Raw genomic sequence first — 27,858 nt, forward strand, 5'->3', positions numbered from 1 at the left:
GCCTTACTCTTTTGATTATATTGCAATTATAACATCTTGGTTATACAATCATTGTACCTTAATCTCATCTAAAAATGAGTTTTGACACAAGTGCCATAGAAATCAGTCCACTTGGTGCCATCATTAATTAAAATCTCTTCAACAGAGAAGTTAAACTTCATGTTTACCTCTTTTTCTTGACTTCTCTCTTGGGTTTCTTTTCATGGACTGGATTATCCCGTATAGCAGCATGGGCTTTCTTATACATTTCTTCCATCTTGAAAAAGGAAAAGTTGTTACAGTTCTCTAGTGGTGCATTGCAAGATTGTACCAGTTACCATCACAAAACAGCCCACAATTATTCTCTTTAATAGGTTTCCTTCATGCAAATCACTGTTAAAACCTACTAGAATTCCTGGCCATCACAAGAAGTATACAAATATTTAAAATAAGTTGGATACAAAACTGAGGAATTACTTTTATCCTTAACTACAGACTGCAGGTCTCCAAAGCACAGGCTAGCATCTTGGAGAGGAAGAGCTTACTTCCTATGGTCTAATTTCCTTACGCTTAAATTGAAAGGCAATACAGAATCTTATTCCACTTCTGCCTTGAGTACAAGCAAATAATCTACTTTCCTTATATAGCTTAGTGCTCTGAAAACTTAGTTCTTAAACCAGAATTATTTTACATGAACCTTTTCATCAGATGCAATCTTACCACTTGTCAGACTCTACCCCAGTATACATTACAAAGCTGCGTGGTAAGAAAAGTTGTGTGAAAGCAGCTTCTATTAACCAATCACATGAGATCCTGCATCATCCCCAGTAGCAGCAGTCTGCTGGCACCCACAGAAATAAATTAGCACAGGTTACATCATTTCTGACAGCTGATACAGTACTATAACATACAGACCTTGGGGAAGCAGGTCAGTATGCAGAAATAATTCTTTAACATGTAAACAGGAAAACCAATCTGTCCAGTCACATAGATCAACAGCTGAAGCTACCAGAGGACCTATTCTGCCTCCTTTCTCCCCAATTTCAGTATCTTTGCTGATGACTAATTAAGACAATAAGACATTTAATAGGAAAATCTTCTCTGAATGAATACTTGTTTAGCAATGTATACAAAGTTGCATTTACAGTAAAATGTTACTTGTTTTTTTACAACCCATAAAATCAACATAAAAATGTCCAAACTTCAGAGCCACTGATAACAGAAACCAAACAGCAGACAAGTTATCTGAAAGAAGTTAAAAAAAGACCATGGTAATTTTACCAATCCTCTAGTGTTTTCTGTGGTATATTTAAGATTTTCCAGTCATGCTGACATAAGACATATAACACCAGGTGTATTTCTCAAGATGGTGAGTTCCATAACAGAACTAGGTTGGCATTTTCTGTATTTGCCTGGAGCCTACAGCTACCAGCAAGGTCACACGTTGTAAAATGGATTTGACAGAAGGCAGATCCTCAGAAATCACAGCTGCAGTGCAGGATTAGGAACAAGTGTGTAGCCATGCACAGAAACTTAAGTGTTAATTTCTGTATCAGAAAAAATATATGGTCTGTTTTAGGATGCAGTCTAAATAAGCAGGATGTTAAACTTCAAAGCAGGAAAGAAGTCCTCATGTTCAAAAAACCCACAATATGCTATAGAGCCCTCAATAATGGAAAAAAAAAAAAAAAAAAACACACATTTTTGTTTGTCTGGGGAACATACAAAATAATCACATTACTATTTTACATAGTGAGCTTAATTGCATTATTAGAGAAAACCCTGTACATGAAGATCTACATAGCTACTAAAGGACAAGAACCAGACAGATAAATCTTACCCCATCAGGTGTAATATTGTTCTTTATGTACTGGGAGAACTGTTTTTTGTAAGCATCTTCATCCTCCTCCATCAGGTAACGCATATAATCTGCCACATTTTGGCCCATAATATGCTTGCGGTGAACCTCCGCATTGAATTCTTTGCTTTCTGAGTCATAACCAGGGAAACGTTTGGTACTGTGAAAGAGCAGTTAAATGCTGAGTAACACATATTGCTCAAACACTCTGATTCAAAGGCAGGTTCCACAAAGAAACGACTGAGCTCATATTCTGCTCTAGGTAACTGAGAAATAGGACACTAATTAAAAATGGAAAGATAAAGAAAATGAATATAAAGAAAAAAAATGAAACAGAAGATTTAAAGTTCATCTCAGCTGCCATCAGTCCCGTCTTGAAACTATGCAGTCCATCATTTACACACCATGGACCTATTACAGAGTGGTCAGTCATTGGGGTATCATCACACAGCAGCCAGGTTAGAAACAAATGAAGAATTAGTAAAAACATACAAAAAGACAAAACAAAAACACGAACAAGATGACACAACTCCAGGACAGCAAGAGAGAATACAAAAATCCACAACAGAGATCAGATGTTTTTTCCCTTCTTTGCTGTCTGAAAGAAGCAGGCAAGTGCAGTGATACTGCTAGTGCCAAAAATCTTGATTCCATCACGTGTTACCTCTGACAAAAATGACCAAACCTCAAATGGAATTTTTTTTTGTTTTTGGATCTCATATGTGCACACAGCAAAATTAACACCTACATGCAATTTGCTGAAGTCTTGGAACAACAGGAAAACTAAGGAATATTTACTGAAGTGCATTCAAACACCGGATGGTTTTAAGTGAAAGCAGTGAAGTGGTTCCTTAGCTTCTAAAAATTTAACAGCATCTCTTAGTAGTCACAAGAGTCATTGCAGCGCTACTAGAATTGCAACTTGGAGTAAAAAAAAGCCCAACTAAACAAAAAAATATTCCAGAACCTACGCTAAATTAATCATTACCAGGTTATAAAAATAGCTATCTCAGCATAAAAATGACACTATAAGTAGGCTGTCACACACAGAATTATCTCAGGTAACTCCAAAGTAGTTTTTCCAGAGAGATGATTACCTGTGAGGGATGGACAGACCACCATCCACTGCACCCTTCAGAGCACCAAAAACTTTGTTTCCAGTAGTAGTTCTGGCAAGACCTGCATCAAGGTAACATGTGAAAGCACCAGGCTTTCCATCCACACTTTCCACATTGTATTCATCTCCAGTCACTTCCACTTGGCCTTCATAGATCTTATCAAGACCAAATTTATTCAGAAGCTGCGGGGAAAAATAAAAGCCAAAACAATAGCAACACTTCTGATCTTCTGCCCATTTAAAGCCAAAATGGAGAGTCACAAAATTAAAATACAAAAGTTGCAATGGAATCTTCATACTTTCAATGATTTTTTTTTTACAAAAATTACACATTCCATACTAGTATTAATGCTTATAATAACCACTGAAATATAACAGGCATGTCTATTGCAATCTCCTGGTCCAACAGGTACACTAATAAACTTCAGACCTATCCACAAGCTCATAGGAAAATGGATGAATACAGCTTACATGTATTTAAATTCTTATTGAAGGTACATTTCTTACATTTTTGTCCTGACTCCCTCCCTCCACCAAACTTAAGTGCAGAGACTTAAAAGTGGGCTGCCGGAGTTGAAACTGCATGTTGTCATACTTCTCTTTGTGATTTGACAGTCACAAGAGGCCATCAAATCTATATGGTAAAGAGTACAAGTTAGCATTCAGACAAGCCCACAGAATCTGGATCTATACTTCCAATAACACTTAAGACAGTGAGCTAGCTTTCCTGTTTTTAAGAAAAACAGAGCAACTCCTTCTAGACAATTTGACAGATACCTACCCTGCGTGCCAACAGCAGACCTGTACAGTACGCTGCTGCATAATTGGTCAGGCCAACCTTCACACCATATTTTGGCAGCTCATGGGCATACGCAGCACAGACAATCATGTCGCCTTCAATCCTGGCATAGGCAATCTGACAACAGTAAAAAAAAACACACAACACAAAACAACCATTAGTTTTCTCACTGTAACCGTGGGCTCAGTTTACCACTTCTTTGACATCTACTTAAGCCAATAGGAACTTTGTATAGAAATGTCCAGCAAACTGCTTTTCTTGAGAGCTCAAGGAGCTCTGTTCCATTTTTCTTTTCAGAAATTTCTTATGGCGTAATTAACTCCTCAAGTACTGAAGTATTCAAATCCATATTTGGCTTTGAGAAAGTAAATGATGGCAACCACTTTTATTTATGTCTTCATATAAAACAAGAGACCAGGAAACTGCCAACAAAAGCAACACTTCAAAGAATTTTTACATATGTAGATGGATTCTGTCCTACTTTCTGCACGTAGTTCTCAAATAACACAGAACACTACTCATCTCCGAAAAATGCAAAAATATGAGTGTTTGTGAGGACACTTCATTACGAAGTGACTGCATTAAGATATAAGATCCTTGTAATCTCAGGGGTCTCCTGTGAGACAGCAACAGTATCAGAACCGTCTCCCTTTGACTTCCACACCTCCTCTGCCTCTAGAAGTTGCTCCCCTCTCTCTGGAGTTTCCACCTCTGGAAAGGCACAACTGGTCAGATGATACCTGCCACCACTTTTTGTTTTGAATTTCAGAGATAAAGCAAGCTCATCAAGGTCATACAGTTTAGTCTGAGCTGATTAAAAATGGCACTCTTTACTATTCTCCATAGATAAAACTATTTAATGAAGAAAGAAACAACAAGAAAACTTTCTACCTTCAACCTTACCAATGTGTATTATGATAGAACGTTCTGGAAATGAACCAGGAAAATGAATCACAGTAAGAAACTGCATTATGTGATGCAACATACAACTGCATACCACAAAAAGGTGCTTACTACTCTTATTTATCAGTCTCCTTTAATCTCTGTGAAACGATCTTAAGGCCTATCAGCTTCACATGATCCAGTATCACAGTAAGAAGTCCTGAAGGCCAGGGCACCTTCAGATACTACATAACAGAAGTGAGCTGACAGGTCACACAGCAGTTTTCAAGCAAACAAAAAAAAAACCTCTCTTTTCAAAGCACTTCAAAGACAGCAGAAAAGATAAAAAAAAGTTTTTCCCCTAAAACCTTTAACATACTTCAGCATCATTAGAAGAGTACAATCTCATATCACAACCTTGTTTTACAATGTTGACATTAGTAAAATTATTCTGTATTGTGACTATGGTGTATTACTGACATTGTGTCAGCCTTAAAGATCGTTCTCCAAGAAGCCAGAGAGCAATATAAGAACTGCTTAGGCTTCAAAACAACCAGCAAGTGCCCCATCAATCCCCCTTTTCTGTTCATTTCCAGGAGGCTGACAAATAAGTGGCAAGCACCACAGAACTTACCTGGCAAATGATGTCTCTGTTAGTAACACGCACAATCATCCTATACTTTGGGGTGTTGTACTTGTTTTTATCCTGAATTACCAAACGCTTGCGAGCATAGTAATCCGTTTTTCCCTCTGAAAAACAACAGTTACAGTGTGGAAAACATTTTAAAAAGAAGTAACAATATTTGTCAATATTATGTAATTAAGCAATACAGGGAGTTGAGCCATACCTCTCCTTCTCCTGAATTTTACTTGGTATCTCTTGAAGTAGGCCTTATTCTTGACAACTTTCACAAACCCCTTGAATAAGAAAAATAAGATGTTACTGGCCTGGAACCACATAAGCCAAAGCCATCCAAACCAAATGAATCATTATTAATAAAACTGTAGTGGACCAGGAATAAAATGACAGGTTTTCTTACACGAGATTAAAACCATCTTAAGGAAGAGAAAGTAGGATTTTTACCCTTTACACAAACTTTTCTGCCCATGACTTCACGTTTTCAAGAGAGAAAGAGAAATTGTATCTACTAATGACACGTTTTCTGCATAGGCTGCCACGACTACTCACTGCCAGTCACTCCCACAGAGCAGTCACTCGGCCATTTCACCCCGACTCCCCCAACCAAAAACACGAGCCGTCCTAGCACCGCCCCGACTCAGACGCCCCCCACGCCCGCAGCTCTCAGGGCAGCTCCCCGCGGCAGGACGAGGCCGGCCTGTCAGCCGCCCGCTCCCCAGCCACGACCCCAGCGGGCCCGGCCCCAGCTGCCGCCCGCCCGCCCGCCCGCCCGCGGCTCCCGCTCGCCGCCACCCGCCCAAGGCCCGGTCTCGACCCAGCACCGTGCCGGCCGCGGCCCAAAGGTGAGCCGCGAGGGGCTGCGGGGGAAGGAGGCGGAGGGGACGAGCCGAACCGTGCCGGACCACCGCAGGGCTCCGCCGGAGCCGCCCCGATCCGCCTCGCGGCGCAGCCCCGGTGCCGCGGGCGGCCATTGCCACGCCGGAGCCACAGCGGCCGGCGGCGGGCCCGGGTTAATCGGGCTCCATCCGGACGAGCGGAGTCGCGCGGCGGGCGCGGAGCGGAGGGCAGAACACTCCTATGCGCGGGGGTCCCGTACGGGCCGGTACTGACCATCGTGCCAGGTACTGTCCGGTCTAGGCCTAGGCCGGGGCCCGCTCCGCACGACAACTGCAACGACTGCAGGGGGGAAAAGGCCGCTCCCACTGCGCAGCCGCGGGTCCTAGCCTGCCCAGCGAGGCGGGGCGCCGCCGCACGGCCTTCCTGTGAGCCCGGCGCGCGCCCTCTGCCGGCCCGGAGGGGCGCTCGCACCGCACCGCCGCCTGGGACGGGGCCCGAGGGCGGGAGCGCTCCTCTGAGCTCCGGAGGTGTGACGCGCGCGGGAAAAGCCGCCACCTGCCGCCCCTCTGCGGCACCCGGCGGAGCGCCGCCCCGCGGTTCCCTACCGCCTGCCTCGGCAGGTGCCGGCACGGGGCGCGCGGCAGCACGGGATGAAAAACAATGGTTTTGGTATTAAAGATCTTTATCATATTAAGTACTTTATTCACTTTTTTTCCTAGGGAACGTTGTCGCGGTTGACCAATCAGTAAATAAATAAAATGGTAAGCTGACCAAAACCCAATTCAACGCTATTGCTAAAATAGAGCTGCTGGTATTTGGGCGAAGAAACCAAGAGCGCGTTACAGCTGTCGGATGGATGAAAGAAGGAAGGAGGGAAAGGAGGGAGGGAGGGAAGGAGGAAGCAAGCAAGCAAGCAAGCAAGCAAGCAAGCAAGCTCCCCCCGGTAGGACAGAGGCGCGCTCCCCTCCAGCTGCGGAAGCTCGGCGCTTTCCTTGCTAAGGGCCGCCGAGCTCCCACGCCCCGCCCCGCCCTCACAAATTCGAGGCCTCGTGCTGCCACCCGCGATGCCGGCTGGAGCCGTGGCTGCGGTTCGGAAGGGCTCCGAACTCTCTGAGGTAAGAGCTCCGATTTTTGATATTGCGATGAAGTAATTTTTGCAGGTAACTTTCAATAGCAGCAGGAGGAGCGTGTGCGTGTGTTTTCTCAGTCCGCGCTGTTCGCGGTGCTTTGGTGAGCTCGGGGCGCACAGCCGCGCCTTCCGAAGCCCGCTACCCGCCCGGTCCCGAATATTGTCGTTCCACGGAGCAGCACGCGCGTCTGCTGGCAGAGTTCTTCGTTTCTGTGTTTTAAGCTTTCAGGAGAGTTCTAACTATCGAGGACCCCGGCGGGCTTCAGCCTGGAACTGCTCGCGCCTCTCTGCGCGAACACGGCGGCAGGCGGACTCGCGCCGGAGCTGCCCCTGGCCCGCAGCGCCGCTAGGGTCGGGCCGAGGCCTGTGGCCGCACAGCGTCGCCGGAAGCGGTACGGTGCAGGCGGTACGGTGGCGGCTGCCGGGCGGGCCCTATATCGACACCGGGAGGCGCTGAGACGGAGCGGGCACCGGCCGTCACCGCCTCGCGCGAGGGACGGGCGGCAGCGCCGCGCGGCCGGCGGCACGCGGGAGCCGGCGGCCGAAAGAGCCGGGACGAGGTGAGGGCCAGCCCACGTCGCGTTTCGCCGCCGCGGTGCCGGGGTGGCGCGGAGCTGCGGGGAGGGCTCGGCGGACCCGGCCACCACCCGGCTTCGCGGCGAGCGAACGGAGGCGGCGAGGCCAGAGCCACGCGGCCACCCCGGCCGTCGGGCCCGGCTCCCGGCCGCCGAAAGTAGCGCGGCCCGTTATCGGCGGCCATGCGCGGGGAGTCCGGCGCTGGCCGCACCCGCGCCCACGGCGGCGCGAGAAAGAGGTCCCGGCGGCCCGGGCCCGGCGCTGCAGGGCTGCCCCTCGCGGCGGCTGCGCGCCGACTGCGCCTGCGCGGTGCTCTGCAGGGACGTGGCCCGGCTGCCGGGTCGGCGGGGAGGCGGGCCGGCGGGGGGGCGGGAGGTGGATCGGCGGGCGGCTCGGCGGAGGTCGGCGGCGGGCTACGGGGCGCGCCGATGCTCGCGCCTCTCCGTCGCGGGCGACGCTTCCAAGGTGAGGCCCGGGCGGGGCGCCCTTGCCGCTGAGGGGCCGGGGCCGGGGGCGGGGCGCGACGGGGCCTAGGCGGGGTGCGGCGGCCCGGCCGCGGCGTCCGTCCCGGAGCGTCGGGTCGGGCGGCGCGGCCCGAGTTGCTCGGAGCCGGGTTCTCCCCGCTGCGGCGTGCGCGCCGCGGAGGGCGGCCGGACCGGGGGCCGCGGGATCCGTGTGCCTCGGCCCGGCTGGGTGGGAAGGTGGGCGCTGCGGTGCGAGTGGGGAGAGCGTGACTGCGCGGGGCTGGCGGCGCTGGGTGGCGAGAAGGAGGAATGCTCGCCTTTGGTCTGCGGTGCGCTCCTGGGGGTTTATCTATGAAGGGAAATTTTTCTCAGTCGGGGTTTTTACGGAGGTATTTTTAAACCGAAGCGTTTGGGTGTGTGGTTGTTGAGAAGGAGTTTTCAAAGGGTGCTTCAGAGGTCTGTCTTAGTGACACCTCGTGCTGCATCTGCGCTGACTTGGTTGTGTAATAAGGACAAGAAGTCGACGATGGTGTTGTGGCTACTTAGGGTTCATTTCGTCTTCGGTATCCAAAGATGTTCTTGTAGTCACACGGAATTCCTGCTTATTTCCTGTGTTGGTGGTCAGAGAGCAATTTGCATGAGGTTGGCGTGGTGTTTGGAATTGTCAGTATGATCTGAAATGAACAGCAAATTTTAAAACATTCTCATATTGTCCTGGGACAGTTTTTTGTAACAGGTGGCCTACAGGAGGTGAAGGAAGGAGTCACATGTGCAGAGGGGATCTGGCAGCATTTAGTGTGTTTTACTTATCTCTGAAAATGTTTGTCAGAAAACTTCTCTTTTCTCCCAACATTTTTTTTATTCACTTGGTGGCTAAAAGATAAGGTAATTGGATTCTGTTTCTTTTTCTGGTGGATATCTTGCTTAAATGTATCTATTTATTTTCCTTTCTAGCCCCCAGTTTCTGCTTCTGGTCATGGTTATACAGCTCTGCATTTACATACACACATCAGTATTTACAGATATTTTGAGATAGCTAAGTGCAATTCCAAGTAAGGGTTAGGAAAGGAAATAGAGGATGATGAAAGGGGGACAGGATCAAGAGGAAAACACTAGCTATTATGAATCAGCATTGCCTGAATTTGATTAAGCTGGGATGAGGACAGCTGTGGTGAGTATCCTTGAGGTCCAGCCAGCCCAGTAGTGCCTCTGAGAGTAGCAGATGTTTGCAGAAAAACAACTAAAAACAAGAATCTGCCTCCTCCTCAGATCTCCTCTGAGAGGCTGAGATTCAGGCACTTCCTGAGCTAGAGGTCAGTGGAATGGATTCTTTGTGTGTCTTTTTTCGTTGCCTTCTGTATGTTTTTCTTCTGTAGGCTTGTCTGATGGGTTTTGAGAAAGTAAGCAGGAGATGGCTGGTGAATGGAATAGGTGAACTGAAGTTTGTGAAGAGGAGGATGTGGGAGAAGCTTTTCAAAGTTGTCAGGAGAAGGGGTGGAGGAAAGTGAAGTGCTTAAATAGTGTCAGCTGCTTCTTTGGATAAGGCTGAGGGAGAAGTATTTGAAAAATGGAAAAAAGAGGGAAGTGAAGTCCCTTCAAGTAGATTTTGAAAAAGCAGGGCTGTTTATCTTGCTAATTCAGTGTTCTCATAAACAGTCATGTAAAAGAAAAAAATCCTGGTTTTTCTTTGCTCGAACAACTTCTTTCCTTACCTTCATTTTATACTCTGAATTCAGTATTTTTTCCAATTTTTTAATAATAAAAATGTGTACTTAAATATAAAAGCAAACAGTCAATACATTAAGTTTATAATTTTGATCTTTTAAATAAATCCTCTGAGGTTTTAACTATGTGATGGTGTTCTTAGATGGCATGCTGAATTAAAGCCCAGTGTCTTATTTACCTTGTGAAAACCAACATCATCTGTTGGTAAATTTTTGGTTAATTTAAATGGGGCATACTGTCTTCATTGTAGTCATCTGCTTAAATGCCTTTGGTTAAAGAGCGTCTTGTCCTTCTGCCGCAAGTGGCGGTTGGAATAACTGGGGGTTGGCATCTGACGGTGGCTTAGTCATAATGGAGGGGGACTTAGCTTTGCTCAGCTCACGTTCCGCAGGGAGGTATTCCTGTTGTTTGCATGTATGCTTAGCAAAACTGCGTGCCCACAAGGTAGAGGCGGAAGTGATTGAGTGAAGTCTGGCTTATCCTTGATTGCTGTTCACTTGTTTAACAGCCTCAGAGCTCTGGAAACTATTGAGTTACCTGGGAAGAAGTGTTCTGGGGAGAGCCTAGGAAATATCTGTTCTGCTTTGAGCGGTGAAGAACATGAATGCCTTTTGGTCACGTTGAGAGAGACACTGCAGTGGCTGTTACTACAGGCTGTATTAACTGTCAACTTTGCTTGCTAGTTTTCTGTAAAACTAACCCTTCCAAGTTGGGTTGAGGCAGTTATTGTGTATTTGGGGTTGAAGTACAGTACCAGGGTTGGGCTTTTGGACTAAAATGAAGATGTTGGCTTAGAGAGCGACTGTGGACACTTAGTCTGCTTGTATTGGTTCCTGACTTGAGAAACAGCCAAAAGCTGCTATCCAGTGTTATTTTTTTGTCTGAACAAATTTTGTCTGTCTCTGTAATATAGTATCAAATGCTTGCTTAATGACATCATAAAACATTCTTGATTTTTTTTTTTTTTTAAATTTTGGAAAATATTAATATTGCAATGACACAGATCTCTGATTCACCAGTATCATATGCTGTATTAATGCTGGTGTGGGTTGGTTTTGTTTTTTAAATATGGTTTCTTCAGTCTGTCAGATGGAGCTTGTCTTTTACTAGTGGGTTGCTGCTGTCAGAATTTGGCAGTGCACTTGTAACTAGCAGGATGTTATGGGAAGAGCTTACTGTTACCTTTAAGAGAGGAAAAACTATTGTATGTCATTTAAAAATGGGCATCAAAAACTAGTAGCTAGTCACAACCAAACGTTTGGAAAGTGTTGTTTTCCACATCACTGTGTAAAGTGATGTATGTAAGAACTTAGCTTTACATCTCTGAGCTGCTTGGCTTAGATGTAGTTTGAATGGCAGACTAGTTAAAGACTACTTTCAGACATGGTGAAAGAATTTCCGACTTAATTGTTCTCTGAAACAGCAGAGCTAAATTTCATTAAGCAGAGCAGTTGTGTTTCTCGATGTTATTGTAGTTTTTATTTTGCCTTGGAACATATTAGTGATTGAACTTCCAGGGTTTGGCTCCAGCTTCAGCAAGTATTTCTTAGACACTTGGACAAAGAATTGCTAGATATTTTTAAAGACAAAATGATGGATGCAAGTTAAAATTCTGTGATAAAATACATACCAATCATCATAAGACTTGGGGGTTTTATGTAATTTTTTTGGTGTCTCACTGGCACTAAGGATGATCTTTGCTTTGTTGACCTTTCTTGCATTTTTTTCCACTTATTAGTGGACTTGTCCCACTGAAAAGACTTGGGAAGTTGGTGATTGAGGTGCAAGCTGTGATATTACTGACTATTGGTAGGTGATAATATGAGAAAAATCAAGAATATGTGAGCAAACCAGCACTCTTCTCAGTCTTGATCTGAATTGAATGAAAGAACTGGGAGTATAGAAGATGCTGATGAAGCCTGTAGTGAAACCATGTTTGAGTCGTAAACTAGGATTTTAGCTTGTCAGGAGGCATGAAAACGGGCTGATTCACCAGCTACTGCTTCTCTGTCCTTTACTGAGTCGGTTCAGTTTGTTATTTAGGTACTAGAATGTTATTAACTTCTTGAAGCAAGCAGGGATCTGGGTTTGTGGAATGCTATACAGCTTGCTTGAAAACTATGTATGTAACTTCGACCATAATTGTGCTAGACTTTCTCTTTATATACAGAGTAGTATGAGAACTACTTCTGTTTCCTTAGGAAGAGAAGAAAGGGTAGAGAGCACATGAAATATACGAAGTGGACATAAAAACGTTAGTATTTCTTGCAGTTAGTTTTACTTTGTCATACAACAAGAATAGTTGAAACAGCATTTCTGATAATTGAGACACCGATAGCTTTAATACATGTTTCTTTCAGGGAACGTAGAGGTCAAACTCAGTGTCTGCAGAAACGTGTATGTAGGTTGCTCTGAAAGTAATGCCTCCTGTTTGTTTCCATGGAAACGACAGCGGCACAGTGACGCTATTTTTCAGTGCAGTTCCACCATTAGCTGTGCATTTTAGCCAGCAATGAACAAGAGCCTGTGTGCTGTGCTCAAAAATCTGTACCAGCCGAGTGGTTTGGTGGGGTTCCTGGGTGCGGGCTGGGAGCTGAGTTTGTGTTTGAAGTGTGATTAATCGGCGGGCTTTGAAGGGAGACCTTCTGGGGGAAGCAAACGTGTTCTCAGAGTTGATTGAGGCTGTGGTTTTGCTCATGCAGAAGTAATGATGATCAGTAATGGTTTGGTCAGCTGAATGGTTCTCTAGATTTGGTGTGCATCTCAGGTGTAGTGGGTTCTCTTTTCTGCTTTTCACATTTAACTTGAAATTCAGCATCTGAAAAATGCTGATTTAACTGCTGTCTTGTACAGTTTTGACTGTACCTTCTCTTAGTATTCTTCACCTAATCCGTTCCTACAGACTTTTACATGGCTTTTTAATGCGCTGTGATCTGCTGCTAAGTAAATTCTAGGGTTTTTTCCCACCTCCTCATCCACTTCAGATCTCCGAACTCAGAGTGTGAGTCTTGCGTAAGCTGTACTCAGCTTGGATTTATTTTTGCACCTTGTCTTAATTACTTTGCTTTGTAGTATTTAATCCATTTGTATCCTTACTTTTCCCTGTTTGTGTCACAGGGTGCAACTCTAAATCAGTGCTTTTCTAATGTTTATATGTGGATATCTGCTCAAAACAGAAGTGTGACTTTTGGCAGTTGTTTGCTGTATTCTTAAGATTGTTCCTGTTTCTGCCAATGTTTACTTTTGGAGTAGTTGTGTTGCTTGTCATGTTTGAAGCAGTAAGAAACCTTTGAGAAAATACTCAGTCCTCTTAGCAAGTGACGTACGTGTGTTGTCTGTATTATAAATCTGTTACTTAAAATGAAACATGAATAATTTGCGCTTCAATAGCAATAGGCTGAAATATTAATGAATATATTAAATTTGAGTCTGAAATCTCTACCGTGTATGTTATAAAAAGTGGTATTGAAACCTTAGTTTTGAAAGTGCATCTCCAAGGTGAGCTTTAAAAATTTATGGTTTTTTTTTAGTATTGTAATACTGGCAAGGACAGTATTGCATTTCCTATGCATGTTTCCTATGCATTTGCATAGGAAAACCTAAGTGGTGCAGGAACCAACTGGAACATTTCAGGTGCTTTTTGGGGGGGGCCTGTAGCAGAAATGTTAAGTCACAGCCTGAAACAGTGGCTGAGCACCTGGTGGAAGGCAGGGCAACCCAGAGGAGCTCAGCTGCATGCGACACACCTGAGTGACTGGAAGGGGTGGAGCCAGGATCCAGTCCTTCCCAGACCTCATTTAAGGGCTGGCAGTGGAGGTGGGGGCATCTTGCTGGAGATCCCTGCCTACTGGAGGCCTTCTGAAAGTGAGCAACTTTTCTTTGTTTCCGCATGCGTGGCTGCTGCGTTTATGCTTTCCAGAGACAATATTAAGCATACAGAATTTAACTTTTTTCTACGTGCTGGCAGATGCTAAGGACTCCTGTACTTTGGTGTAAATCAGGATTGTGGTGCGTCTGTTCCTCTTCCTCACACTGTAGAGGATTTCTGTTATATTCAAACAGCAATCAGCGAAGCTTAGGGTTTACACTGATACATTCCTGCTGCTTCTCTGTCAGTTATGAAGTAGTTGACTGCTTCCTTATCTGTCCTTCTGTGTGTCCTGTGCTGTTATTATCTTCTCAATTCTCAATACATTCTAAATAGTGGATTTTTTTTTTTTCTGTAGTGGGAAGTCTGAACTGAGCTGTGGTATTTCTGTACTGCAGAAACCAGTTCTGTTGAACAAATTCCTCTGTATTTTTCTAGTGTATTAGCAATATAGTTGCATGTTATTTCTTCTGTAATACTGAATTTCTATCATTGCAGCTTTTATTGCTTCTGACAGCTTTGGGTCTTCTGCAGAAATATACAATCCCAATGTCAGTTTATGCATATTGTATCTTTTCCCTGTTCAGTGGAAGTAGTTGATTGAAAAGATGAAAAAACAAAACCCCACAGCTGTTGTAGCCTCTTCTTGTCATCACAGGTGGCGACAGACAAGGTTGCAGGCAAGCTGAGCTCTACTCTCTCATGGGTGAAGAACACTGTATCACACACTGTCAGTCAGATGGCCAGTCAGGTGGCAAGTCCATCTGCTTCTTTACACACTACATCCTCCTCTACCACTCTGTCTACACCTGCATTATCACCATCCTCGCCAGCACAGCTGAGTCCAGACGACCTAGAATTACTGGCTAAACTTGAGGAGCAGAACAGGTAAATGCAAAACTTCTTGGTCTTGACTATAGTGATAAGATTGAATTGGGTTATTGTAGCTTCAACACTGAGACTGTTAAAGGAGGTTGCTGTTCATGGCGCAACGCCTTAATTTCATGGTTAAGAATTAATGTTGTAGAGGTGTGCATTCTTGAAGAATTTGTTTTTGTAGAATGTTCAAAAGAGTTGGCTTTCTGGTTTAAAGAAGTGCTCATAACTGCTGCTTATTCTAGAAATTTGCATTGGAGTTGCATGATATTCAGTATCCCAACTGAAATGGAATATCATAGCAATGAGACTTCTGTGTAACTTCCTCCCATTCTTAGATAAAGATAGTATTTTTATAGGCTTTTTGAAATGTGAAATACCTCACAGTTCCCTTCTTTTCCTTCTCGATTTCCACAGTATAACCTGCTCACATGTAGCCTTTTAGCGTGTTATCCGTTTATCTGTGATGATGTACATGGAGCAGGATTTTCTGTTGGAAATTCTAGAAAAGTAGAAGTTGCTGTTCTGCTATTCAGTTTAAGGGTTTGAGCAGAATTCTTCAGTTTGTATTCTGTAATTTAGCCTGCAGCTCAGGCTATTTCGTACAGGTACAGCTAATAAAAGAGGCTTTGCAGCCTATTCAGTGTTATGGCTGGAGGCGTATTTTTACAGATAGAGCAGTGTTCAAGCATCTTTTATTTGCAAGGAATAGTAGATGCTTGCTGCAGTTATGCTAACAGTGACAGGTATGCAATGACTTAATCTCGTGAAAGAGAAATCCCTAATCAGTCATTCTTGTTTGTCCTGAATTTCTTTGTACGCTCCTGTAGCTGAGAAGAGGCAGTGATGCCAACTGTCTCCAGGCATGTCTTCTCTTAATGTTCTGATTCTGCTGCCTGATAGTAAAGTAACTTACAAGGAAATTGTAGCTGTCTAGTTCATGACTGAGAATGGAGGTCAGCTTTTAAACCACGCCGTCCTCTTTTCCTTATGGTTTATGGGGTTATCTTTCATTTGAAGGTGTACTGTGATTTGTGCTGTGCTAGTAGCCATTTAAAATGTATCAAAAGAAGAAAAAAAGGAGGTATAACATAAATAGAGTGCTTCTAAGAAAGCTAATTTGCATTTAATCTGAAGCTTTCTGTTCTGTTTATGACCAAGGGTCTCATTTATATTAGGAAAACTGTTCTTTGGACTGCTTATCTTTGTTAGGGCGTAAGACTTGTTCGTCCAGAGTAGTTATATTAAGCCCTGGAGTGAAGTTAGTTTGCTTTTTCAAAGCATGTTAGCTTGGGCTTGTTAGGTTTTCTTCTTCAGCTTTGCGTTCTTGATTTAGTACAATTTAGGTTAACTTATCTGTTTTCATTTGATCAATATATATATTTTTTTAAGACAGATTTGTTGTTCATTCCCACACTTACTTTTGTGTATGAATTGTGATTAGAGGTTGTCCTGTCAGATATCTCACACCAAATGTTCTTTCCTTGTGAGACCCAATACTTGAAGTAAATTAAAATGCGATGCTCTTATCATGGAGGGTGCACAGTAGTTTTGAAAGTTTGAATCTGCATTTTAACACAGTGAGAAGGAATTGTACACTGAATGCAGGGAACAATAGCTGGTGCTGGGTATTTGTAAAGGTTTAATTTATGTTCTTGACTTCAACATGAACAAGAACAATGTGAATTATTTAAGCAGGCTGGGAACTGAAAAAACTCGAACTGTATCAGGCTATGAATGTATGAAGCATTCTGTAATCCAGTCCTACTGGAAGTCTCCTCAAAATAATGAGTTAGCTCAGTCCAGAGTCCTGTTGTAACTGTTTGGCATTAGTAAATCATTTATAAAGTTTTAGGTGAAGGAAATCAGTTGTTGAACAATACGGAACTTGCATACTACTTACTTTGTAAAGAACTTCTCATTTTCAAATCCAAGGACAATGAATTTATCCAGGTAAGGTCAACCTACTGAAATCTAGTGAAACTTACATAAAGAAGCTGTGGTAATTAACCAGTCAGAGCCTTTTATAATCATCGTGTTTTTATAACTGTGATATTTTTTTCTGTGCTCATTTTTCATCGGTAATTACTTTGCTCTTTTGACGCTGACACACTAATAGAAGGAATTTTGAGCTAAGTTTTCATTGTGCATTGGTATTAGGGTTTCTAAACATCAAAAAACAATAGGTGAAAGCTGGGCACTGGGAAAGCTAATGTAAGTATCTCTTAGCTGGGAGCTTAAACTGCAGGTGCTCTGAGACTTGTGTAAAAGGGTGATGATCTAATAAGTACTTAAAACTTAATACAACGTTGCTAAAATGTTGCCAGGCTTTTAGATTTTGTGCAAGTGCGTGAAAAATTACTGAACATAAATCTCACTACCTGATAATCCCAGTTCTCATATCCAAGTGCTGGGCTTTATCCATCCATTAGCTTTTGTTACCCAATTCCCATTTGCTAGAACTGAGGTTTTTTTTCTCATCCATTTATAAAAGCACCATATTGAACAGTTGTCAGCATAATTCAGGCATTACAGAACTGTAACTTACATTATTATGTGTCTGTATTTACATTATCAATCTGTATTGTGTTAATGGGGAGATTTTTGACAACTTTCCTTTAAAATTACTGTCTTTTCCAGTACCTCTGACATTCATTGATTGTTGAGAACGTTTAACTTGTTTGCTTGTGTTCTTTTTGTCAACTCAATGCATGAAAGCCCTTGATTTTTTTATTTTTTTTATTTTTTTTTTTGTGTTCCTGGTAAGGTCAAACCCTCTTGCCTCAAAACCTGCTGATGTTCTGTGTTCAGCTGTTAATCTCCAGTTGGTAAATGTGTGGAAGAAGTTTGATTTGTGATGCTTCTGTACTTTCCCTGACTTTATTAAGATCTAGTTCAGGAGGTTGTAAGACACTGATTAAAATCTCAATTCTGATATTTATGCATAATGTGATGCTTGTGTTTGTTCCTTAAAAGGCTGCAATGTAATCTGCTATTCTGGCTGCAGAAATACTTGAGTGATTATAAATAGTAACAAGGAGCAGTTCTACTTAAATTTATTACAGACGGATGTTGGAAAAACTGTACCGATGGCACTCTGTGCTCGTTCTTTGCAATGATGTTGGAAGCACAGATTTGTAAAAAAGAAAACAAAAACAACAGTGTGGCAATAGCATGATAAGAACATGTAGTTTCTTGTTGTTTTTGTGTGTCTGTGTGTGGTTTCTTTGCAGGCTCCTAGAAACAGATAGCAAATCCTTGCGATCGGTAAATGGGTCAAGAAGAAATAGTGGATCTTCTCTTGTATCTAGTTCATCAGCTTCTAGCAATCTCAGCCATCTTGAAGAAGACTCGTGGATCCTGTGGGGGAGAATTGTGAATGAATGGGAAGATGTACGGAAAAAGAAAGAAAAGCAAGTTAAGGTAGTTGGACACGTTTGTAGGATGGATTTGTATCTTGATAGCTTTTTGGCTCAATTTTTAAGATAAGCAAGTAAGAGAAGCTTCTAATTGTATCTATTTCAATCCTGAAGCCCTAGTGCTTCTTATGTAACTGTTGTTATACTTCAGTTTTGTCTGGCAAAGGTCTCATTGAAAACCAGGTGCATATCGTGAATACCAAAGCTTTCTGTCTGATTATGAGAGATTCCCTTTAATCGCATACTTGGTATTTTCAAAGTGGAGTTACTGAAAACCTGCTTAAGATCATATTGTAGCTGGATGCTGTGATATCTTTTTTCCCCCTACTGAACACCTGTCTGTTTAAAAGCATTCTTATTAGAGGAGCAAATCATTCTATTTTATAAGGATCTGATACAAATTTAGTTCAATTGTTCAGGCCAAATTTGCTGACCCCAGGAATAACATCAAGTGGAAGAGAACAGTTTCTAAACTGTTTCAGAAGGTTAGAGAAATTTTGGGCTGTATATGTCCAGTCTAAATTGTGGACATGTGCAGGAACAGAATTCAACAATAATTTATATTTAAATTAAAAAATGTTTAGGGCATTTAACATTCACTTTTCAGAGGTAGAAAGTACTGGAAGTGTAGGATTTTTATTTGTGGGCAGCCTATTCTGTTTTGGTTCTTTATTAGCTTTAGTCTGTAGTTTTATGTGCAGAATACAAATTTCAGGGTCTTTTGAATAGTTTGAAGTTCATGTCTGTGAATAGATTGTGGGAAGGCAGAACGATGGGCTAAAGCAAAGTGTTTTTTATGTGAAGCAGTTGTGGAGAGAGAATATGACCTGAGAGTGGAAACAAGGGATGAAAATGAATTCAAGGCTCTATGCTTGCATAGGGAAAACAGTTTCTGGAAGAGTGTTCCCAAAAAGCTGTGAAAAGAAGACCTGTGAACCTGACAAAGAGAAGCAGATTGGTAATAAATAGATCAGATTGGATAGAATTCACTTTCTGAACTGCTTGCATGTAGGCTTTGCAAATAAAGTGTCATGCTGGTCAAGAGTTGTTTGGAGAATAAATATTTATTGAAAGTTAGTCGGTTAAGTGTACTTTTAGTGAGGTTTTTTGATGGTGAAATAATTCTCAGGTATGTGGGAGGTTTTTTTGCTCATTTGTCAAAAATCAAGCTAAACTTTGGAATACTTGAACATCCATACTTTGTTGGTTGTGCCAGTAGTTATGATTTTAGCAGCCCAAATTTCATTTCATATTGGCTATGAAAGCTAGTCTTAAGTTACTGGACACTTGGCAAGTTTCTGAAGCGTTAGTCATGTGTGTCTGTGCTTTCCTTGTATGTGATATGATCTGTCCATGTGCCTTGATCCTCTCTGAACTCTTCCTGCTTCTGAAGAGAAACTGAAAGATGATGCAATTTCCACTTTTCTGTGTTCCTCTAAGAGTGTTGGTGGAATTAACTTTGTTATTTTGATTGAGCAAGTGCATGATAATGCAAGGAACTACTAACTAATCATTTGTTTATGCTTTTAGAGTTTTTGAGGCTTTAGGTGACTGAACTGCAGTCTGGTAGTGCGTTGTTGACATAATAGCTAGAGATAAATGTGGAAAGCTGTCTTAGGCTTGTTGGTTTGGAGTTGGACATCTTTTGGGAAATAATTCAATGTCACAGTCATATCTGAACAAATAGTTGCAGTGACATTACTAGGAAGGTTCTGGAAAAAGCTGATGATCTTTAGGATGTTGGAAAGCTGCAGATAGTGCTGCAAAACTCCTGCAGTAGAGTTCAGGCTTAACAAATGATTTGAAGCAGGAGTGTCTGTGGAAGTTCAAAAGATTAGTTAGTATTAGTGCTGTCTTAATATTTGGAGTAGTAGGGTAAGTACTTGGACAAATAGGAGTAGAATAGAAGATGATTCTGACCTCAGAGTAAATACCAGCAAAATAAAATAAACTGACCTGCAGGAGACAGTATTTGATAATAGTTCATAAAGCTTAAAAAAAAAAAAAAAAAGTAACCACAAACAAACAAACCTGTCAATGACAAAGGAACCTTCTTGTCTTGAATTGGCAGTCTTGTAGTTGGATCCTAGTTGCAGAAAGTACTACTAAACCTATTAACTTTGATTCATACTTTCTCCTCAGTTTTTCAGATTAAGCAACAAGACTTCTTTTTACTTGTCTGTTCTGAAAAGACAAGTAACATACTTGGAATGTGATAGATAGATCTGAGAAGGTTGAGTTGTATAATAACTAGCTGATTTTTATTTTTTTCTCCTCAGGGAATTTCAGGTAAATGAAGGAAGCTCAGTTGATGTAAACTATGTATTCTTGGTCTAGCATCAGAAATCACATTTAAATACTTCCTGTAAATGAAAGAAAAATTTGAAATACTGGCACAAGAGAGAAAGTAGACTTTTTGTGAAGTGTGTGTCAAATGACTTCTGATAGAAATCTTGTGCACTTCTTTCTGGTTGTCTGTGCTCCATTTAGTTTCAATTTTTTTGCCATTTACTTGTCTTGCAAGTTATTCTTAAGCAATAATTTCTTATGTCTTAAAAACTAGAAATATAATTAAGATTACTTTCTTCAGTAATGTTTTGTGAAATATTAAAAATTACTATTACTTTGGCCCAGAGGAGTTCTTGTTGAAAATGTTTTTTTTTAATATTCAGCTTTTTTTCATGGTTATTTACTTAAGGAAAAAAAAAAAACCAAAAACAAAAACAAAAAAAACCCACTACTTTAATTGTCTAAATTAGCTAATTAAAAATCATTAATTCTTATTACCTATCAGGCTGCAATTGAGGCTTACGCCTTATGAACTTCATAACTGGTTTGTGACATAATGTATTATTTTCAGGAAATGTTAATGGTTTTGTATCTTTGTGCTTTAGGAGCTTGTTCGAAAAGGGATACCTCATCATTTCAGAGCAATTGTTTGGCAGCTTCTGTGTAGTGCTCAAAGCATGCCAATAAAGGATCAGTATTCAGAGCTTTTGAAAATGACATCTCCTTGTGAGAAACTAATAAGAAGGGACATTGCTAGAACGTATCCAGAGCATGATTTCTTTAAGGAGAAAGACAGCCTTGGGCAGGAGGTTTTATTTAATGTAATGAAGGTAAGTCAGCATTTCTGTTCTTAAAAACACATTAACAAGAGTAAGCAAGCACAAAGGTTTAGAAAATAATTTACCTTCTGAATGTGTTGTGTCAGTTTCACGTGTCCTATTTTTTAAACTGACTCTACTTTTCAAATTACATTTCAAAGATAGCTTTCAAATATTGTATTCCTATTTAATATGATTTTGTAAGAGATTTAAATCATCTGCTTACTTAACTTGCATTAAAGCAATTTCACATAGTAACTGCTGATAGCGTAATGGAGAAAAGTGTGCCGTGAATTATCAATACTGACAGATGAGAACATAGTAAATCAAAGTGAGCGTTCCATTTTCAAGTGTTGGTGAGCCTGTGTGTGAGAGAAGAAAACGGTAGGTGCCAGCTAATGTGCAGTTGTTAGTGCACAAGCACAAAATAACATTGCCATAAAATGTCACTGTATTGCCCCCATTCTACTAGAGCTTAAATTTTGGTCATGTAGCTTCAACAGAGAAGTCAGCACTTTTCTAAATCGTAGTAATTTCCAGTTCTAAAATATGCATGGAAACATGCAATGTGTGTGGAAACCAGCTGTAAATAAAACTACGGCTCTGAATTGTTCTGAAACAGACTGTTTCTTTTGTCAAATCTTCTGTAGATGTATTAAGCCTGTGCGTTTGGTATGGAAGCCTCCTTATCTTTTGAGACCTGGCAAATTCCTGTGAACTGCAGGCTTTTTTAGGTATCCATTAATGCATTGGAGGCCAACAGAGAGCAAAGTTCATGTCTCTGTGTAGCGGCAGGTAGCAACTAAACGTCTCATCAGATTTTTTGTATGGAGTGTCTGTTTGCTGTGGATTTGGAAGAGCAAGACAAAAGTTGTTATCAAAATAACAGCATGAGCTAAGATATATTCTTATTAGTAATGAGGATTTAATTGTTTGGAGTCTTAAAGATGTTATTTTGTAGGCTTATTCTTTGGTGGATCGTGAAGTTGGATACTGTCAAGGAAGTGCTTTTATTGTTGGATTACTACTTATGCAGGTAAACATTGTATTAAGAAATATGTGAACCTTGAAAATCCCTGCTAGGTTGCATGGTGTGGTAATGATTTGGAAGGAATTTTTGTGGTGATTCTTTATTGCTGTTTGTTACAATGTAATAGTAGAGGGCTGTCTTTTATTCTGCATATGAAATGAAAGTATTCTCTGTTTCTGTGTTTTGTCAAGAAGCTACAAACTTTCTGAGTGAGAGAATGCATTTGTTTCTTAAAGCTAAGGTGGGATCCCAGTCTTGCAAGTTACTCTAGGGCATGTTATGTCAGCTATTGATTAGTCATTCCAAATCTATTACACTAAACCTCCTCTCAGTTTAAGTGGGATTTCTCAAGTGTCATATTTTAAAAGTTGTCTTTGTATTAATATTCAGTTTTTTAGACCAGGTTATATTGTAAGAAGTTTGCAGACCTCCATTTCGGTTTAGAAGCCACTTGATAGGACCCAGCATATACAAGGAAAACTACAATAGTAATCATCGGTTATAAATTCCTTGTTCAGAGAAACAGCAAAACACTGTCTTCCCAAACATTCATTCTGTCCTTATGCTTCTCCTGAGTCTTTGTTTCTTTTGTTTTTATTTTTGATATAGATGCCAGAAGAAGAAGCGTTTTGTGTGTTTGTTAAATTAATGCAAGATTATAGACTACGAGAACTCTTCAAGCCAAGCATGGCTGAACTGGGCCTTTGTATGTACCAGTTTGAGTGCATGATACAGGTATATACAAAATCTATCAAGCTTTTCAGTAACTGAGAATAATGAAATTGGGAATTGCAGTTCAAGAGCAGGCTTGTCTTTGATAATAGACTGTTCTTTGACAATAGCTGATTTCAAGGCTGCAGGAGAAAGTCTGTGTCTGTACAACGTATTTTTTAACCTTTGACAATGTCACGAGGACTTGTGTTGTTGTACTTCATGCTTATGAATTGTAAAGCTTGCATTGAGAATTTTAAGACTGAAATGTCTTTGTATAAATTTGTACTCGATTTACAGCTGTTTTTTTTGTTTGTTTGTTTTTTAAGTAAAAGAAAAGTTGGGCTGACAGGAACAAGTAGGCTTAATTTTTTGGTATGGAAATGTTTACATTTCTGCCATGCAGTGTAGAAATACTACAGGTAATACTGCCATGTCTGCTGCTTGGTTTTTCATACTGATAAACTTTCATATCCATATCAAGTGATATTTCTTCTGGTTATGTGTTATGTAACTGCTGGCTGAGGCAAATGCCAATTATTTTTCCCCATGTGTCAGAGCCATTTGCACAATAAAAACTACTTGCAAAACCATAACAAATACATTTTTTTTCTCATCTTTTTCTCCAGGAGCATCTTCCAGAACTTTATGTGCACTTTCAGTCTCAGAGTTTCCACACTTCTATGTATGCATCATCATGGTTTTTAACTATATTTCTTACAACTTTTCCACTACCAATTGCAACAAGAATATTTGATATCTTTATGTCTGAGGTAACTACTCAATACTTATGTTCTGCTTCAAGAGTAATGGTTAAGAGCAGCTATTTCAGTAGTACTGTGAAGACTGTTCTGATGGGCAAATTTCAAATACCCTGCCTTTGTAGGTTTATCGGTTGTTTGGTACGGGAAGATGTCTGTGCATGTAGTTTAAGGAAAAGCAAGTACATATTTGAGTATAGATGCTGTAAGCAACTTTATAGTCTAAGCCTATTGAAGAGTCATCGTATCTGCCAGAAGTTCTGGATGCCATGTGATAGCATCGTGCAACAGGGCGTCTGTTTTTCGGTAGTTTGGGGTGAAAAGTCTTTTGGGCCCACGTTAAAACTTCATGGGGACAAGCAGATGAGGAGGAGGGAGTATAGAAGAGCTGCTCCTGTTGAGAAGATGGCTAGTAGCCAAAAGAACTTATGGAATTATTCAGTGGAATTATCACTGATGCCTAAGGTGTATCTAGGGTTAGAGCTTTGGGTGAATGTAAGTAACAAACCAAAGCTTTTAGTCCATTTATGCTTTTCCTCTGCTATAATGTTCTAGAAAACGCTAACTCAGAGGTGGATTCCTTCAGATCGTGTATAGTATCTAGGATATTCTTGAGGCAAGCATTCCCTTGAATCTGTTTAAATTGTTCAGTTATGTTATACCTTGTTTGAAACAAAAATACCTTTCTAGAGAAGTACATTGTTTCTTTTTTTATTCATTATATTTTAGTACCAAATGTATTTAAAATTACTGATAAAGCTCCTGTGAAGTGTGATAGCACTCTGAAGAGGACCTGATGTTAGGGCAAGTAGCCTGACTATTTGTCTTCAGTACAAAACAAGGAACTCAGGATCAATCTGTTGTTTAAAGATTTTTGATTTCCCTTTCTTTTGTTTGGGAAACTAGGTGAGCTTTCCAATGTTTTAAATAATAGAATCATCTTTCAGCATTGACAGTACTGTGAATAATTGCTGAATATTATTTTAACTTCTATTTACAGGGTTTGGAGATAGTATTTCGAGTAGGTTTAGCACTACTTCAGACAAACCAAGCAGAATTACTGCAACTTGACATGGAAGGGATGTTACAGGTAAGTTAAGATTGTAATATTTTAAGAGATGTGTGTGGTGTGTGTTTATTTGCAGTTATTAATTACATGTAATCTTGTGCTCTGATTGCTTTTAGCACTTTCAAAAGGTCATTCCACATCAGTTTGACAGTGGTCCAGACAAATTAATCCAAGCATCTTACCAAGTCAAATACAATGCAAAAAAGATGAAAAAGTAGGTATAACATTTTGAGAAAAGATCATACTATTGCTTGGAGTTATTGTTTGTTTGTTCAAAACTAGTTACTCATTACTTCACTCTGAATTTTCCATGTCTAACTTTTTGGGGGTTTTATACTGTGAAGAGTTAAAAACTGAAGTACTGTTTGCAAGAGAATTCTACTGAAGTGGTATTTGCTATTGTTCCTGAATATAATCAAATCTCACTTAAAAACTAAAGCTTCTGAGGAAAGCTGCATGTTACAGAAAATTACAGAGCTTCTGTAAAGAGGATTTGAATAGAAAATCTGTTGTGGGATGGGGTGGTGTTAGGTGTGTAGTGTGTAGCTTTTTGATGTTTTTTCTGTTTGTTTTTTTGAGGGTGAAGTAGGGAGGGGAGGATAATTGTAAGGGTAATCCTGATTCTGAGTTTGAAATCCTGAGTATAATACTGCTACTTAAGGTTAGTTGCATGTCTTCACTTTTCTGCCGTCTGTGAATCGTACTGATAAATCAATTTACCTTTCTTGTGCTTTTCCAGGGTTAAGTTGGGCAATTCTTAAGGCAGGCAGCTTGTAGTATATTGTGATGTGCAAGGAGAGCAGATGTGCTAGGGTCTTTCAAAATAAGTTTACTAATCCTGTCTACCATAGTGCCCAAACTTGCAGGGCAAACCCTTTCTCTGAAAACTAATATAAAAGCTTGCAGTTTAAAACACTACAATTCAGGCTAAACTTACTTGATTGCCTTTTGTAGAGGCATTGAATATCACAGCTTGCGTTTCTTGTTGCCGTTTTTTTCATTGGGGCAATTCTGGAGCTTGCTTGAGAGGGACCAAAATAATTTTAAGGCTTGCCTCAAATCTCTTTGCATCTTTCTGTCCTCCAAGCCTTCCCAGCAATGTGTTCCTTTGACTGTACTGAATTGATTGTTGTGTAACTGCACTGAGTGGTTATTGTTGTTCCAAATCGTTGCCATTTCAAATCTGTATCTGATAAAGATTGTACAAGCAAGCATCCACATTTCACCATGTAGTCCAGCCTGTTTATGTCTGCAGAAGTATTTCTGTGCTTAAACTAATTTTAATGTTCAGTCCAAGTATTTACAGGAGGACTGTATTGGCAACTTTCAAGTGGTTGTTTAAACAGAGGAAATACAACCTGTATCTACTTTCTTGTTGCTTATTAGGTATTAGACCACTTAAGTTGTTAATAACATTTCTGATTATCCTTTACTATTTCTATTTTTTTAGGTTAGAGAAGGAATACACTACAATAAAAACAAAAGAAATGGAAGAACAAGTTGAAATTAAAGTAAGAGAGCCTCTATAGATTTACTTACAGATAAGTTTAGTTCTTAGATGTGGATTGTGTGTCTCTGATCTGTGTAACATAGAATTGTTTTGGAAGGGACCTCTTGAAGATCACCTAGCTTCAACTCCACTGACACAGGCAGAGATACCTTCCAGTAGATCTGGTTGCCCAGCGCCCCATCCAGTCTAGCCTTGAAAACCTCCAGGGATGGAGAATCCACGGTGACTCAGAGCAGCCTGTTCCATTGCCTTACCACCCTCTGAATAAAGGATTTACTCCAAATATCTAATCTAAATCTGTCTTTTAAAGTCATTGCCCTATATCCTCTTTCTATTGCCTCTGAAAGAAATTCCTTCTCCAGCTTTCTTGTGGATCCTCTGTAAGTTCTAGAAGGAAGGACGTGTGGCTGGACATGTAATTGAGGTTCCCACATTGTTGTTTTTCAGCATTTGCATTGGACTGTTTGCTCATAAAGGGCATTTGACTGTGAAACTTCTGGTGAACAAATTTGAAGAGAATTAATCAGTGGAGACGTGCTGTACATAGTTCTTGTTAGTTTCTGCTACTAAACTTTGATTTACAGACAACCTCATTCATCAGAGCTCCTCATTCACAATGCTCTGTTGTAAGATGTGGATATCCCACGTGGAGGATTTGGAAAACATTTTAAGGAAGATTTTATTACAGTTCTCTCAAGTACTTCAAGATTGGTTTGGGGATTTATTTATTTTTCCTCTAATGCCTTGCACACAAGGTTATGTGTCCTGTCTGTGTTCACCTCTTATGGAGCTTCTGCAATTGATACATAATGTGGGGTTCGGGAGATCTTGGTCAAAAAACCTGCAAGTTAAGATCTGCTCCTACGGGCTTAGGTTCTTTTACTGACTTGCTTTTGTTACATAAATAAGCTTTTGTTGTATTTTCCTTTCACATTTAAGCTTTTTAGAGGGAGTGAGTTGTATCCTTCCTTCTTGCCATACATTTCTGGTCATTTGTCTTTCACTGTCAATTTTAAAGACAACAGTTCTTCAGAAAAATTCAGTGAACGTGCACCTGGGAGCACAGAAATTTTCCATGCTTTTGCACATTTTTTATCCTTGTAAACAAATAGTAGACAGGTAGCATTCTTTACTTGCAATTAGGGCTTGCTGGGGTGGCTTATCACGTTAAGATTTGTATGAAATACATCAGATAAAAAAAGTACAACTATTTCTTACTTTGGAGGTAAATAATTGTTCATATAGTTTCTAACAAGAAAAAAAATTAACTATCCTTTTTATTGAGAAGAAAAGGAGAATCTCTGTAGCATTCATTAACTTGTCCTAGTGGAGGGATTACTTTTTCATGTCCCTTCACCATGAGGACTGTGTCCTGCTTTGATTATGAAGAGGAGGCTAATAGTGTTGTGTGGTTAAGCCCTGTGGTTCACTGACCTTCTTATAGCACCAATACAGTTGCTTTCATATTGCACAATACCTTTCTTATCTTTGCTCTGTCAAG

General features: G+C 40.8%; 2 protein-coding genes and 1 non-coding gene across 8 annotated transcripts in view; 1 reads left to right on the plus strand and 2 right to left on the minus strand.

Moving 5' to 3' along the window:
• The window catches only part of RPL5 (ribosomal protein L5), a 7,451-nt gene extending 941 nt beyond the window's left edge, over positions 1–6,510 (minus strand). The window contains exons 1-7 of the mRNA XM_042873377.1: positions 6,386–6,510; positions 5,484–5,553; positions 5,270–5,385; positions 3,736–3,870; positions 2,935–3,137; positions 1,820–1,997; positions 168–256 (exon numbers count right to left, since the gene is read on the minus strand). Of these exons, the coding sequence (XP_042729311.1) occupies positions 168–256; positions 1,820–1,997; positions 2,935–3,137; positions 3,736–3,870; positions 5,270–5,385; positions 5,484–5,553; positions 6,386–6,388 (794 nt within the window). The 5' untranslated portion in view covers positions 6,389–6,510. The remainder of the gene's footprint in view (positions 1–167; positions 257–1,819; positions 1,998–2,934; positions 3,138–3,735; positions 3,871–5,269; positions 5,386–5,483; positions 5,554–6,385) is intronic.
• Positions 2,194–2,289, minus strand: LOC122181639. The gene has a single exon (XR_006179521.1). It is a non-coding gene; the product is annotated as a small nucleolar RNA SNORD21 (small nucleolar RNA).
• Positions 6,511–8,212: 1,702 nt separating the features above from the next.
• The window catches only part of EVI5 (ecotropic viral integration site 5), a 65,529-nt gene continuing 45,883 nt past the window's right edge, over positions 8,213–27,858 (plus strand). For 2 of the 6 annotated variants that reach the window (XM_042873374.1, XM_042873375.1), the window contains exons 1-10: positions 8,213–8,282; positions 14,533–14,762; positions 17,984–18,173; positions 21,064–21,288; positions 22,238–22,312; positions 22,916–23,041; positions 23,647–23,790; positions 24,779–24,868; positions 24,964–25,061; positions 26,298–26,358. In XM_042873374.1, coding sequence (XP_042729308.1) covers positions 14,614–14,762; positions 17,984–18,173; positions 21,064–21,288; positions 22,238–22,312; positions 22,916–23,041; positions 23,647–23,790; positions 24,779–24,868; positions 24,964–25,061; positions 26,298–26,358 — 1,158 coding nt within the window. In that variant the 5' untranslated portion in view covers positions 8,213–8,282; positions 14,533–14,613. Of the gene's footprint in view, positions 8,283–13,852; positions 13,871–14,532; positions 14,763–16,546; positions 16,704–17,517; positions 17,579–17,983; positions 18,174–21,063; positions 21,289–22,237; positions 22,313–22,915; positions 23,042–23,646; positions 23,791–24,778; positions 24,869–24,963; positions 25,062–26,297; positions 26,359–27,858 lie in introns of those variants that run through there. The other 4 variants (XM_042873370.1, XM_042873373.1, XM_042873371.1 and 1 more) reach the window with 3 other exon arrangements.

This window comes from Lagopus leucura, unplaced genomic scaffold (assembly GCF_019238085.1).
Source record: "Lagopus leucura isolate 7727_CA_CO unplaced genomic scaffold, USGS_WTPT01 Super-Scaffold_100009, whole genome shotgun sequence".
NCBI classification, from domain to species: domain Eukaryota; kingdom Metazoa; phylum Chordata; class Aves; order Galliformes; family Phasianidae; genus Lagopus; species Lagopus leucura.